The sequence below is a fragment of the Lissotriton vulgaris genome, chromosome 6, assembly GCF_964263255.1.
Source record: "Lissotriton vulgaris chromosome 6, aLisVul1.2, whole genome shotgun sequence".
Lineage (NCBI taxonomy): Eukaryota > Metazoa > Chordata > Amphibia > Caudata > Salamandridae > Lissotriton > Lissotriton vulgaris.
In genome coordinates this window covers 1,847,265,849-1,847,280,862 of record NC_141694.1, presented here as the reverse complement: position 1 = coordinate 1,847,280,862, position 15,014 = coordinate 1,847,265,849, and the positions used below count along the sequence as shown (strand labels likewise).

Below are 15,014 nucleotides of genomic sequence, written 5' to 3'. Positions count from 1 at the left end.
AAGACACTTTTCAGATACCTGGAGCTATGCACCGCCAAACAGAACAAACATGTATCCTACAATGCAAAAGACTACCAGCACTGCTGCTTCAACCTGCTTTTCCAAACTGTGAGAAAAAGCATAGGCCAATCAATTATAATTTTTTTAATTCTTTTGTAAGTATTATATCAAATACTCTAAGTAGCTTTTAACCCCTTTTTTCAAAAAGAGACGGCCTATTAGTTTGGATGAGGCCTATTTGTGTATAGTAACTCTGGACGATGAAGATCTGATCTTTCGTATAAGCACTTTCCTCAGAATTGCTATTAGAGCATGTAAGTCCATGTCAGATCCTTGAGACTATTTTGGCATAACTGTAAAATGTTTTAATGTTATATATTAGTAATTTATCTTTTATCACCAATGAAGTCATTTTTAATCGGTAAATTTAAATTATTAAAACATTGTGTAATATTATTGTAAATGTTCATACCGTTGTGTGTTCTCAAACTCTCAGATTGTTACTTTTACTTGTTATGATATCGGGCTTTTATGGGTACCAAGGTACCCGAATAAAGTTTATGAACTGTACTGAACGGACTAGTGTAGAATGTAAAATGGAGACAGGACATAATGCTAGCGCTTAAGCAACTTACAGGCTGCAAATGAATGAAGACACTTTTCAGATATCTGGAGCTATGCACCGCCAAACAGAACTGAAACATGTATCCAACAGTGCAAAAGACTACCAGCACTCCTGCATCAACCTGCTTTCCCAAACTAGGAGAAAAGGCACAGGTGAATTCACAGTGACAGTGGGAGGAACAGAAAGTTGAAACACTACCAACAATTGCCCTCTGAAGCAGCTTGAAAAGGTACCTAGTAAAATCACCACAAATAAACAAAGCAGTGTTACTGGAAACCCAAACACAATGTATATAACTGCAAGCTAGGATTACCTGCGAGTCATATCTTAAATCACCATGGATGTTATAACAAGTGGCCCTCAAACACAGGGTGGCAGAAGCGTAAGGAAGACCATGCACCCACAGAACTGGCTAAGACAAAAAATAATTAAACTCCAACGGATCTGCATAAGCTCTCCATTCACAGTGGAGTAACTGGAAGCTTTCTTTCACCGTCGGATGACGGATCCTGTGAAGAGAGGTACTATACGACAGAGGGGGCATAGGACAACAGTTGAACAAGGATTCTCCAGAAACCAGAACATGTGTGATACATAAGCCAAACACAGGTGTCTTCCAGGTGACAAAAGGTGAATTCTGAGTAATTATGTAGCAAAAAGCTTCACTTCCCTGCCACTGCTGCTGGTACAAAAGGCTGAACTATAATTAAGGAAACATGTGATAATCATGCTTGAGAATCCCCTTAATTAAACAAGTGAATGCCAGTAGTATGTACAAACTAATCTTTTTTTTTTACTGTAAATCTGAGTTAACTTTGCACAAATTATACTGATTTTACAACACAATACAATGTAGGGAAATGTCTACACCCTGCTTTCAAAAGTCAATGTCCCCATATCACTTGACCTATAAGGAAAATGCTACTTACCAGTATGCATGTTCTTGGCATGTAGAGCTGCAGATTCGTACACTTAGCATTAGATCGCCACCTGGTGTTGGGCTCTGATGATTGCAGGTTATCTTATTGGAGAAGTCTTTGTAGTCACGATATAGGTGACTCCTCCCTTGGACAATATTGCGCATGGGCATCGGCTCCATCCTTAGATTGTTTTTCGACATGATGGGAAATGATGGAGTTAGTAAAGATACAGTAAGAAAAAAAAAAAAAAAAGGATGTCCATGCGTGTGCATCTAAGTAAGATGAGAACTGGAATGGATAGAAGGAGGCGGGAGGGCATGTACGAATCTGCAGCTCTACATGCCAAGAACAGATGCATACTGGTAAGTAGCATTTTCCGTTCGAGGCATATGAGCTGCAGACTGTACACTTAGCATCGATTGTACAGCAGTGTCTCCCCTAGCAGGGGTCGCCTGTATCCATTGCGGTAGTCTGAAATAATGTTCTAAGGACAGCCTGGCCTACTGCAGCTTGCTGCTTGGCATGCACATCAACACAATAGTGTTTAGTGAAGGTGTGTGGTGTAGACCATGTTTCTGCCTTGCATATGTCCTCTAATGATATATTTCCTAAGAAAGCCATAGAGGCTCCTAGCTTGCGAGTGGAGTGTGCTCTAGGAGGAACTGTTAGTGTGCGTTTAGCTTTTTGATAGCATATCTGTAAGCACTTAACAATCCACCTGGCAATCCCACCATTAGAGATAGGGTTGCCTTTGTGTGGAGGAGAGAAAGATACAAACAATTGTTTTGTCTTTCTAAAAGGATTCAGGGCCAGATGTAGGTGGCCGAAAATAGCCATTTACCGATCGGTAACGGCCGAATTCGGCCGTTACCGACCGGTAAATGGCCATTGACATGTAGGGGCCCTTAAATGTTGCATTTTCGGTAATTTTACCGAAAATGCAAGATTGAAATGTGGGTAGCCAATTTTCCATTGGCACATGGCTTTCAGAATCGGTATTTTACCATGGAATACAAATCCATGGTAAAATACCGATTCCTGTGTACATGCACATCTGTGCATGTACACATGTGCCATGTGACAGACAGACGTGCCCTTAGGGCATGTCTGTGTGCCACATTGCACACATGCCCGTTTTGGGGGTGCTAGAGGGTGTCAAAGTGACACCCCCTGCACCCTTGACAAATTCGGTATTTACCGATTAGGTAAATACCGAATCGGTATTTGAATTGAATCCTATGGGCTTCAAGGCCCATAGGATGCAATAGCAAATAAAAGGAATCGGTAAAAATCCAGATGTTGGTACCTACATCCCATTTACCGATTTTGAAATACCGAATCGGTAAAATTCGGTAATATTCGGTATTTCAAAATCGGTAAATGTGATTTACCTACATCTGGCCCTAGGTTCTATCTTTGTAGTATAGCAGTGCTCTTTTAACATCTAACGTGTGTAAGGCCCTTTCTGCTACCGAGTCTGGGTTTTGGAAAAACACAGGTAACTCTACAGATTGGTTCAAATGAAAAGGTGTGATAACCTTGGGAAGAAATTTAGGATTAGATCTGAGAAATATTTGAAAAAATGGTTCTTGTATAGTGAACTATTGTATTTCACTTACTCTTCTGAGAGAGGCGATGGCAACCCGGAAAGCAGTTTTCCATGTGAGAAACTGAAGTTCACATTTAGGTAGAGGCTCAAAAGGGGGTCCCATGAGTCTCGTAAGGACCAAATTTAGGTTCCATACAGCAGAAGGTGGCAGCCTGGGAGGGATTATTCTTTTTAATCCCTCCATAAATGCTTTGATTGCAGGTATCCTAAAAAGAGACAAGTGTTGTCTGTTTTGTAAATAGGCTGCAATTGCTGCAAGATGTAGGCGTATGGAAAAGTATGCCAAATTAGACCTTTGTAACAGGTAATAAATGATATTTTGGATGGAAGCATCCAGTGGATCAATTTGATTATGTTTGCAATGTATTGCAAATTTTTTCCATTTGGCGGCATAACACGCTCTAGTAGTGGGTCTTCTCACCTCCTAATGATATTCATGCAGTCTGGTGGTAGGTTAAGATAACCAAACTCTAAGACTTCAGGAGCCAGATTGCCAAATTCAGTTGGTTCGGGTCTGGGTGTCTGATTTCTCCATGGTTCTGTGTTAACATCGACGGTGTGAGTTGTAACTTTTGATGTGGAACCAGGGAGAGATCTAATAGCGTGGTGAACAACGGCTGGCGTGCCCATGTGGGAGCTACTAGAATGAACTTGAGAGACTGTTTGAGCTTGCGCACCACTAGTGGAATGAGGGGGAGAGGCGGAAAAGCGTACGCAAATCTGCCTGACCAGTTCATCCATATTGCATTGCTCTCTGACCTTGGGTGTGGGAACCTGGGACCAAGGCTGGGCATTTTGCATTTTCGTGGGGGGCAAACAGGTCTATGTGTGGGTGCCCCCACTGTTGGAAGAATGGTTGAAGAACTTGTGGATGCAGTTCCCATTCGTGAATCTGTTGTGACTGCCGACTTAACAGATCCGCTATCTGATTGTGAACTCCCGGAAGGTGTTCCGCTAACAGATATATGTCTTGAGGAACGGCCCATCTCCAAATGTTCTGTGCGAGCTGGGACAGTTGCAGAGAGTGTCCCCCCTCCCCCCACCCCCTGTTTTTGTATATAGTACATTGCTGTCATATTGTCCGACCGGATTAAGATAGCTTTGTTCTGTACTTGAAGGTGAAAGGTTTTGAGTGCTAAGAATATTGCTAGCAACTCTAGATGGTTGATATGCAACAGCTTTTGTTGGTTGTTCCATTGACCTGGAGTCGTGTGGTGTAGGAGATGGGCTCCCCATCCTGTGAGGGATGAGTCTGTTATGAGCACTATTTGTGGAACAGGCTCGAGGAACAGCCGTCCTTTCGTCAAGTTTTTGGTGTTCCACCATTGCAGAGAGCGATGCGTACGGCTGTCTACCAACACCAGGTCTGTGAGCTGACCTTGAGCCTGATTCCACTGTCGTGCTAAACACTCTTGAAATGGACGCATTTGCAGTCTTGCATGTGGCACTATGAAGATGCAAGATGCCATCATGCCTATTAATCTCAGGAACACTCTTGCTTGGAGAGACTGCTGGTGTTGAAAAGTTGAGACTAGGGCTTGAATGCTCTGTATCCTGGCTGGACTGGGATACGCTAGAGCTGTAGGCGTGTTTATGCTAGCTCATAGGTACTGATGCACGCGCGAAGGCTCTAGGTGCGACTTTGTGTAGTTGATCGTAAACCCTAAGTCGTGCAACAGTTGAATTGTCAGCTGAGTGTGTTGTACACATTGGTGGAATGATTTGGCTTTTATGAGCCAATCGTCCAGGTAAGGGAAGACGTGAATTTGTTGTCTTCGGAGATGTGCTGCTACTACTGCTAAGCACTTCGTGAACACTCTCGGAGCTGTTGTGACACCAAATTGAAGGACTTTGAACGGATAGTGCTGTCCTTGTATTACAAACCGTAGGTACTTCCTATGAGCAGGATGTATTGGGATGTGAAAGTAGGCGTCCTTTAAGTCTAGTGTTGAAAGGAAGTCGCCTTGTTGCAGCAGTGGGAGCACTTGTTGCAGAGTGATCATATGAAAACGATCTGATTGTATGTACTGGTTGAGGGGCCGGAGGTCGAGAATAGGTCTCAGTGTGCCGTCCTTTTTGGGAATTAGAAAATACAGCGAGTAAACCCCCGTCCCCTGTTCCTCTAATGGGACTATTGGAATAGCATCTTTTTGTAGAAGTGCTAGGACTTCTTGTTGAAGCAGTCAGGTGATGTGTAGACATAGGACGCTGCCTGGGTGGTATGTTTGGGGGGGTTGCTGTAAGTTCTAGGCAGTAGCCATGTTGGATAATCTGTCTCACCCACCTGTCCGTTGTTACGGAGTTCCAGACAGGCAGGAACTGTGTTAATCTGCCCCCCACAGGAGTGGAATGCTGTTGGGGGAGCAGAGGGAAGTCACTGTTTAGTTGTGGAGGAGGTGCGATTGCTGTTGTTACTGCGTCCTCTTCCCTTGTTATTATTGCCCCTGTATCCTCCTCTAAAATATCCCTTATTAGAGGATGTTTGTGTTTGTGTTTTGAAAGATGCTGCTGTGTCTGCTCCAGTCTGCTTGGAGCCTCCTCTATAAAAGGAGCGACGAAAGGAACCTCTAGTTTGTGTGGATTGTAGGGCCCCCATTGACTTTGCCGTGTCTGTGTCTTCTTTCATTTTCTCCAGTGTAGTGTCTACTTCTGGACCGAATAACTGGTTCTGGTTAAAGGGCTGGTTCAAAATTGTGGTTTGCACCTCTTGTTTGAACCCTAAAATGCGCAGCCGTGCATGTCTCCTGAGTATCACGCTAGTATTTACAGCTCTAGCAGCTGTATCTGTGACATCTAGTGCACTTTTTATTGAGGCATTGGATATTAATTTGCCTTCTTGAATAAGCTCAGTTGCCTGATCCTTATACTGATCTGGGAGGTGCTGCATTAGTTTTTCTAATTGGTCGTAATGAGCCCTGTCATAACGTGAGAGAAGGGCTTGTGTATTGGCAATGCGCCAAATATTTGTAGCTTGTGCAGCAATCCTTTTACCTGACGCATCAATAACTTTGGATTCTTTGTCAGGTGGGGCGTTTCACCAGAAGTCTGTGAATTCGCCCTTTTTCTTGCATTGGACACTACTAAAGAGTCTAATGGAGGATGTCCCTTAATATAGGTTGGGTCAGAGGGTGCAGGCCTATATTTCTTTTCTATCCTTGGAATCAGTACCCCAGCACGCACAGGATCTTTGAATATTTCTGGAGCGTGCTTAATGACTCCTTTGATCATGGGAAGAATGTGAGTGGATCTGTGTAATGGCTCAAAAGTATCCAGCAGAAAATCATCCTCAATGTCATTAGAGTGCATTGTATCATTGTGGTAGATAGCAGCCCTGTGTAAGAGGTGATTAAAGCCAATGCTGTCCTCTGGAGGAGAGGGCTTTGATGGGTATAACTGTGGATCCGGGATTTCAGGCACATTATGAGGTGGAAAGGTATAGACATCCTCATCTAAAGGATATGTTTTTTGGTCTGTATTCGGATCCTCCCTACCACCTATGTCATACTCCTCATCAGTTTGTGGTGAATGTGAGGATGCAGGGGAGGCTACAGGAGAGATGGGAGGTGAAATGTAAGGAGGGATAGGAGTGGAAGGAGATACAGGAGGGAAAGGGTGCATAGGAGAAGTTGCACAGTCCTTTTTGGCAGGAACCACAGGTGTAGGTGGCGTTTCTGCTGGTCTCTTCTTAAGATGTATAGAACCCACATGTCCAGTCTTTGGATTTATGTAGATTTTCTTCTGTTTAGGGTCTGGTCTAAACAATTCTTCCTCCTCCTCCTCTACAACCTTCTTCGGCGTCGATTTCTTCGGTTCCGACAGAGGTTGTTTTTGTCGTTTTGCCTTGGGAGGTGTTACTGTCCTGTGGCAAAGGTCTTGGTGCCAAAGGTGTTACTTTCGGTTTGACAGGCGTGTCCCAGGGCTTCAGGACCTCGGGATCCGGCCTTACAGGTGTTGTCACCGGAAAGGCAGTCTTCGGAGTGGAAGCTGACTTTCCATCTTTATCTTTAGAGGTCGGCGGCTTTGGAGCCGAAGGTTCTTTCGATTTCGGTACCGAAGGGTCTTTCGGTTTCGGTGCCGAAGAGTCTTTCGGTTTCGGTGCCGAAGAGTCTTTCGGTTTCAGTGCCGAAGAGTCTTTCGGTTTCGGTGCCGTTTGAAGTGGTAGTTTCGGCATGTGTGGTTTGCTCGGTGACGAAGCACCTGAAGGCATAGTTGTCTTCCTCGGAGCCGAGCTCGAAGTCTGGGCTTTAGGAGGGAGCACTTGGTCTCGACTGGGCCCCTTGGGCGGAGTGCTGACCTTCGCCTTTGGCTTGGGCAGTGTAGGAGGTGCAGGGGCAGAGGTACTCACGGGTTGACGTGATGGAATCCAGTCGTCCGAGTCCTCTGCCTCTGATATGATCTGGAGATCCGGCGAGTCATCTTCTTCTGGAACGAGCGGCACCTCGTCGTCTAAGATATTGTCCGGCGCGGGGGCTGATCTCATTTCGTGTCGACGGGCCCTCCGATCCCAGATGGTCTTCTTCGATCGGAAGGACGCACAAGCTGTGCAAGTCGACTCGTTGTGGTCCGGCGATAGACAGAGGTTGCAAACCTCGTGATGATCGCTATGCGGGAATTTTGCCTGGCATTTCTTGAACTGAGTTCTTTCCATGTGGTGTAGGCCGCACGGCGTCGATAGGCCTAACGGCCCACTTCGATGATCGGAATGGAAGTTATGTCGTCGAAACGCCTTGTCTACGATGTCGAAGGTAGTTTTTTGAAGTTTGTGGAAATTTTCCGCTTCGAAGTTGCTGGAATTTTTGTTTTTCTAGCCGGAGCGGAGAAACCTTCATCCGAACCCAGTGGCGGAAAAAAACAATCTAAGGATGGAGCCGATGCCCATGCGCATTATTGTCCAAGGGAGGAGTCACCTATATCGTGACTACAAAGACTTCTCCAAGAAGACAACAACCTGCAATCATCCGAGCCCAAAACCAGGTGGTGATCTAATGCTAAGTGTACGATCTGCAGCTCATATACTTCGAACATAAAGTACACTGCATGCCTTCAATCTCCTTAAAGCTTTGATCCCAGTGACTTTCAGCATCAAGGATATTTATAGAACACTCATCAGGCATGAAAAGAACACCTGACATTTTTAAAATATGTATGAACTAAACTTAAGTTTAATCCCAAGGCGTCATATTTATGAACTTCTGCAGTGTCCAGTTACAGAAGAAGATATGCACTCGTCTGTACTAGATCAGACTTTCCTCAAAACCTTCTCCAATAGGAGACTGTCCCATGAATCTAAATTTAAAATCAGTCAGGAGGGCCATCTGCCCTATATTCTCTAAGATGGAAACTCCCCTGGTAGGCTGCACACTGCCACTAATCTACAACCCGGGTCAGAGATGCCCAGACTGCGGCTTTCACAATGTGTGACATTCATGGCCTGAGCTGAATTTCTGAATAACATGGCAGCTTATCGGGAGAACAGAAATGCACATTAAGACTTCTCAGAAGTACCGTTAAGGAAGGGATTTTTGGGGAACTCAGACCCTTGCATATGCCTGGAAAATATTGGTGTGGGGAAGTTTTGATTGGTGGCAAAAATGTGGTATCCATTTTTAAAGTGTATAAGTATCTTCACTGGACATCTGTTATTGCAATAAACTATGTGGCTCTAGAAGAGAATTCATGCTGCAGAGCCATAAACCTCAGCCTCCACCAACCTGTGCCCATGGCATATACAGTATAAACAACAAAGTCCCAATCACTGCCAGTCCTAGGACTTTATCTTGTAAGTCCACCATCTACACTCCCTGCATTGTGGGTCCAAGTAAAGAAGTCTTAAGTGCTGGCTCGCAAAGTGCTTGGGAGACCATAATGTCTCCAAGCTACCCTGTTGTACCCTTTCATACTCTTCTCCAACTAGGCCTAAGATATTGTACCTCACCAAATAAGAAGGCAAAACCCGTTTCTGAAAGCGCACAGAAAACTCACCCCGGGGAACTACAATGTCAGCCACTTGCACGGTGGGTTCGATGTACTGCTCAAATGCTGGCTTCACAAACTTGTTGTACTGTTTGATGACCCCCACAATGTCTCGCCCCCGTTCCATGATGTCTCTTTTAAGGCGGCGCACAAGGCGAATGTCCGAGTCAGTGTCCACAAAAACCTTCATATCTAAGAGCTGAATGAATAAAAAAAGAAAAGAAAACCATTAGAGTCATGTCTAATAACTGTAAGGACATTTGATAAAAATTCATACATATGCAGAACCCAGTTTGGGATAAACAATGTAGGAAGGTCCCTAAAGTGAAACAGCAGACATGCAAGGGCGTGGGCACAGCTTGGAATGTTCCCAAGACCTGGAATAGTAGGCATACAAAGGTGCACCGTCAGAGCAGAGAAGGGCTCCTGAAACTGGAATAGTGGGTATTCAAGGGCAGAAATAAAGTGCACTAACACAGCTGAGAGAATTCCTTAAAGATCGAAAAGTGGCATTCTAGAGGGAACGTCTCAGGTGCACTTTTCTGAGCGGGAAAGAGAGAAATTATAGAGATGTTATGGAAGTACACAAGGTATGTATAAAAGGAAAGGAAAGAAGATTTTGGCACGAACAATATCTACAAGGAGGGCAGCAAAGCTCTGTATCAGACCTGAAGGGTAAAGAAAAAAAAGGGAACGCCATCAGATTGCAGGGTGGCACCTACATGCAACTCTGTGCCATCACATGGCTGAGGTCACCATAACTCTGATAGCACCACAAGCATGCATAGAGTAATTGCTAATACATATTAAGGCCCCAGTCAGGTGCCCGGGGTTATTCAACAGGTGAGGAGGAACCTGCGTTTAGAAGTATCCATAAAGATGATAACTAACGGACTTGCTGTGCATTCTGGAACAGTGAATCTCATGTCAATGCCTCTATATTTCATGATCTAAATTTTCAGAGTAGAGTTTAAGTGGTGTTTTGGTAAAATACACTCCACAGAGATTTAATCTCATTCAACTTGGCTTTGAAAACCCCCCAGAAAATGTCTCAGATGTTTTATTTAAATAATTACTTTCAGAAATAAAAGTTGTAAATGTTTTAGCTAGGTTTCACGGGATCCTATAACAAGATATTCTGTTTCTGAAAAACAAAGAAAATCCTGTGATAGAGAATCACTGTTCATATGACAGCTTGTTTTCTAGTCACAAAAGAGGCATAATGGCCATTTTCGAAGTCTTCAATTTCATAACCTGCTCTCAGGTGATAGTGGTAGGTTCCGGCCTGTGATCCACTGCATCGCATAAGAAGCCACATTGTCTGTATCAATGTATATTCCCAAGCAGAAGGTATGTAAGCATCGTCTGCCCCTGAGCATTGTGGACTTGGCAGAGTCAGAGGGGTCTAACCAGTGGACCCGTGTAGAGGTTTATAGACTGGAGCTGCTGCATGGCAGAATATGAGCTGTTTCGCTGTATAACTGGAGCTGCATAATAAGCTGCACTGAAAAGTACATTTAATGAATGAAAACAGCCCATGATCTCCCACCAATCTTTGTGTCAAACAGCCTGCTGCTGCATGCTGGCCCTAAATAAAACATAATTAGAATACTGAAACCATGAGCAAGATGCTCTGAACAGGGAACACACTAGCTTTCACGGTTTTAGGCAAAGACTGATTTGGCTTTGAATGAAAAATGTAGCAAGGCTCTGCCACCTTCATTCATTTAACTGGCTCTTTCTCAGAAGCTTGACCTTTTAGCAGCAATATTATGGGGAACAAAATCTCACTGTATACGGATTCTACATACAGGGTTTCTGAATGGTCATTAAAAAACATAAGACCAAAGAAGAAAAAGTCAAAACTGGAATACAAGCTGAGAGAACTACGCCCAATTACACATTAAAATAAGCCAGCTTAGAGAGATACTGGAATGTTGATCAATTTCCTCTAGGCCATCAAAGCATGTAGCAGGAGACCTGGTGTGGTGACTTAACTGGTGACTGGTTTGGCCAGTGGAAGGCGGGGAGAGAACTGTTCTAACTAGCCCAGGCAATACTTCAATACCAAGTGCAAATAACTAAAAAGGTGTGTGCGATGGCCCCCCCCATCACTTCAAAATCCCACCCATGATATTTCTTTGCCAGCACTACTCTAACCACTGGTTTAGTATACAACAGCTTGATCCTCTTCCTGAATCATACCCGTACGTATTTACAAGTTGCTTATCTTCTGTAACTCATTCTGGTAGACACTGCTGCAGATTCATCACTTTTTGAATGTTCCCCAGGAGTCAGAATAGATTTGGAAACTTTTTGCAGTAACTCTACATGCCGGAAGGTAGTGCCGTTTGACTCCGCACAGACAATGTTCGTCTCCGGAAAAACATGCAGGGCCAAGTGCCACTCCCTATAACCCAATAGTGCTTCGGGAATGTATGAAGGGACGCCCACGTAGCCGCCTGGCAAATGTCTAAGACAGGGACTCGTTTTGCCAACGCAGTGGTTGCAGCTCTGGAACTATTGGAATGAGCATGCGGTCCTCCCGGACGCTGCTTTTTGGTCAGGGAGTACCAGATCTTATAACAGATCACAATCCAGCAGGAGATGGTTCTATTCTGAACTGCCTTGCATTTTCCCACTCCAGAGAGCCCCACAAAGAGCTGACAGTCCACAGTGGTCTTTGATACGATCTATGTAGAATATTAACGCTTTCCTGGGGTCCAGGCAATGAGGTCTCTCCCCCCTCCTAAGAGGGGTGAGGCTGAAGGCAGAAAGCCAGCAAGGTGATGGTCTGATCGATGTAGAACAGCGTCACAACGTTCGGCAGCAAGGATGCCCGAGCCGTTGAACCAGTTTGTCTGGTAAGAAGTTTATGGCGGAGTGATTTAAGCTCGCTCACACTGTGTTCCTCATCGCCATCACCTTAGTACAGACTTGATAGTGAAGAGCCATAAATGACAGCTGTGAAGCTTCTCAAACTGAGTGCACACCAGAAAAGTCAGGACCCGATTAAAGTCTCATTGGGGCACGGCACAGGGAGAAGAGGAAACATGTTGTAAGCCTTCAAAAAAATCGAATCACAGCTGAAAACTTGGAGAGGGCTGATCAGGAAATTGTACGAAGTCCGAGAGATAACCCTTAACTGTGCCCAAAAAACAGCCTTGCCGGGACAAGAGACAGAACAAACAGAATGTCAGGTAATGGCCTAGAGGTGATGAGTTTGGCATGTTACCCATCAAGCTACAAATTTGGCCCAACGACAGGCGTTTACAGTTTTCGTGAAGGGTCACCTAGCTGTCAAGATTACATCAACCAACTCTGGATAAGGTCAAAGGTATTCAGCTGTCGCATCTCAATCTCCATGCATGAAGGTGGAGACTGCCAAGGCCCCGTTGTTGCGGCAGCAGGTCCTCCCGGAGAAAGAACCTGATTGGAGGACATATGCTCAAGCCCAGGAGTTCCAGATGCCACACTCTTTGCGAAATCCAGAGCCACAGGAATGACTTGAGCCTAGTCTATCCTAAACTTTTTGAGAACTCCGGCAGGAATGGTATCATCAGAAAAGCACACAGGTGGGGCGTGGCTTGAGCGTAGCTCCGTGCCTCTTCCCCGCGAAAATCCTGACAGAGGGGCCGGAGATCCCGTGTGTGCCCCGGTGCCGGTAGAGGGATCAACGGAGACCGGGTGGGCGAGGTTTGGGCGGCCGGCGGACCCGCAGCGCCGAGGAAGACCGCCGATCGCTGGAGTGGAGAGGCGAACAGCGCCACACAAGATGGCTGCCGCGACGGCGCCCCGGAGAACCGAGGGCTGCACAGCAGATCGCAATGCCGGCGTGCACTGAGGAGGCGCGATAGCCGGCAGCGACGATCCCCCACACAGCGGGAGACGATCCTGGGTCCGCGGCCGCGGAGGGCAGCGAGTGCGTGTGGGGACGGGGAGAGCCACCCGGACACGCCGCTGCAGGCGCGGCTTCCGGACAGACTCCTTGGCCGAGAGAGCGGGACCTGGAGCATCGGCCCGGCCCTGATCGCCAGCCAACCCATCAGGTGAGCGGAGTGCCGCCTTGAGAGGGGGTCCCGGGGAGACGGGGCACGGCGCTGCACATCTTGCCCCCCCCCCCCTCCCCCCCGCAGCGGGAGCCCGGTGAGCGAGTGGGGACATAACGGAGGAGCCCGTGGGCCAGTGAGGGATCCCTGACGACGCCAGACACCCGATGGCGCGGCCAGCCAAACGCGCCACTCAAGGGGAGTGAGAGCAATCCCCCACAGCACTCGGGGATCGGACACCACGGCGGACGCTCCCTCTGGGGAAGTGATTGAGCAGTAAGACCCCATAGCACGCAGGAGCTGACCGCGCGGCGGAGGCCCAAGGATAACAGGCGGACGTGGCAGGCGAGAGCGGGGAGGCCGGCGGCTATGGGGAAACCGAGAGCCAAGGCGGAGGAGGCGGCGACATCGAGTGTGGCAGAGGGGGGCCCCGCTGAGCAGACGGACCTGCAGAGATTGCAGGATCGGATCTTGGACGCCATTTCGGCCACTAGAGACGCGCTTCATAATGACATTGCGCAGGTGGCGTCAGGGCTGGGCCTGCTTCGGGAGGAACACGACAAACTAAAAGACAGGGTCAAGGATGCTGAAGTGGCGCTGAATGACCTGGCACCGGCTCACAAGGCGATGGAGAATAAGCTAACGGAGGCCCTGGACCGCATACGCACCCTGGAACGGCGAGCTGAGGACGCGGAAAATAGAAGCCGACGCAGCAATGTGCGGATCGTAGGCGTGCCGGAGACGGAGGGGACGGGGAACTTGGTTGCCTACATGGAGGAATGGCTGAAGTCAGTGGTGGCGCCGGAGGGGCTCTCGCCGTTCTTCACTCTGGAGCGAGCGCACAGGGTCCCCTCGGGACCGCCCAAGCCAGGGCTCCCACCTAGACCGATTATAGCCAAGTTGCTGCACCACAAGGACAGAGATCTGCTCCTACGGAAAGCTCGAGAGGATGGCCCTTTCCAGATAGCGAACAGCGGAGTCACGCTTTTCCCGGATTTCACCTTTGAGACACAGAAGCAACGGGCCTCCTTCCTCACAATCAAGAAGGAACTGCGGACTGAAGGGATTGCCTACTCCTTGCTTTTCCCAGCTAGGCTCAGAATAGTGGTGGACGACAAGGCGATCTTCTTCGCGACGTCAGCGGAAGCCTGGGAGTGGTGGGAGACATACAAGTCCGGGACTGATGGCGCCAAGGCACGAGAAGAGCGGGAAAAGGAACGAGAGCGCTCGCCCAAACGGCTGCGGAAATCGAGGAGACTATGGAAACGAGGGCGGGGGAAGCTGGGACCAACGGCCTCCTAGACTGAGGCGGAACGGCAGGCCGCGCTACTGGAGGTCGAGAAGCTCGGTCGAGCGGAGGGCCCTGAATCCAGGGGGGCCACGGACTCGGACACTCACGTATCGGCCTCTGGATCAGAGTCGGACCTTTCGGGGATCCACCGCACAGAGGGGCCGCTGGTGACACCGCAACCGGCGGACGAGATCCTGAACATACGAACTTCTGTCGATGCAGCATGGGTAATGTTTGAAATGACTGGGAGAGGAACCATTGCCTAAGCACACAGTGGGGGCCGGGGCACACCGCGGGGCTCAGGGCAGGGCGATCATGTGGAATGGGGGAGGAGACGGGGAGCGAGGCGGCGCAGCCCCCCTCTGGACGAGGCCGCGCTCCGAAAGCCCTTAAGGCACCCACGGCTACGGCTGTGTAGTTGAGACCTGGGTCATCAGGTATGGGAGTTTGGATGGGGACTGATATTTCAATATTGGGGCCTGTTCTGGGGGAGGGGGGGGGGGGGGGGTCCCACAGTTGGGGATTGTTTACTTTTCTTGAAGTTGTT

The 15,014-nt window shown here is 47.7% G+C and overlaps 1 protein-coding gene across 4 annotated transcripts in view; it reads right to left on the bottom strand.

Moving 5' to 3' along the window:
• Nucleotides 1–15,014, bottom strand: part of LOC147709635 (uridine-cytidine kinase-like 1) — a 227,244-nt gene that overhangs the window by 115,246 nt on the left and 96,984 nt on the right. For all 4 annotated transcript variants that reach the window (XM_086928159.1, XM_086928158.1, XM_086928156.1 and 1 more), the window contains exon 6: nucleotides 9,137–9,326. In XM_086928159.1, the coding sequence (XP_086784285.1) occupies nucleotides 9,137–9,326 (190 nt within the window). The remainder of the gene's footprint in view (nucleotides 1–9,136; nucleotides 9,327–15,014) is intronic.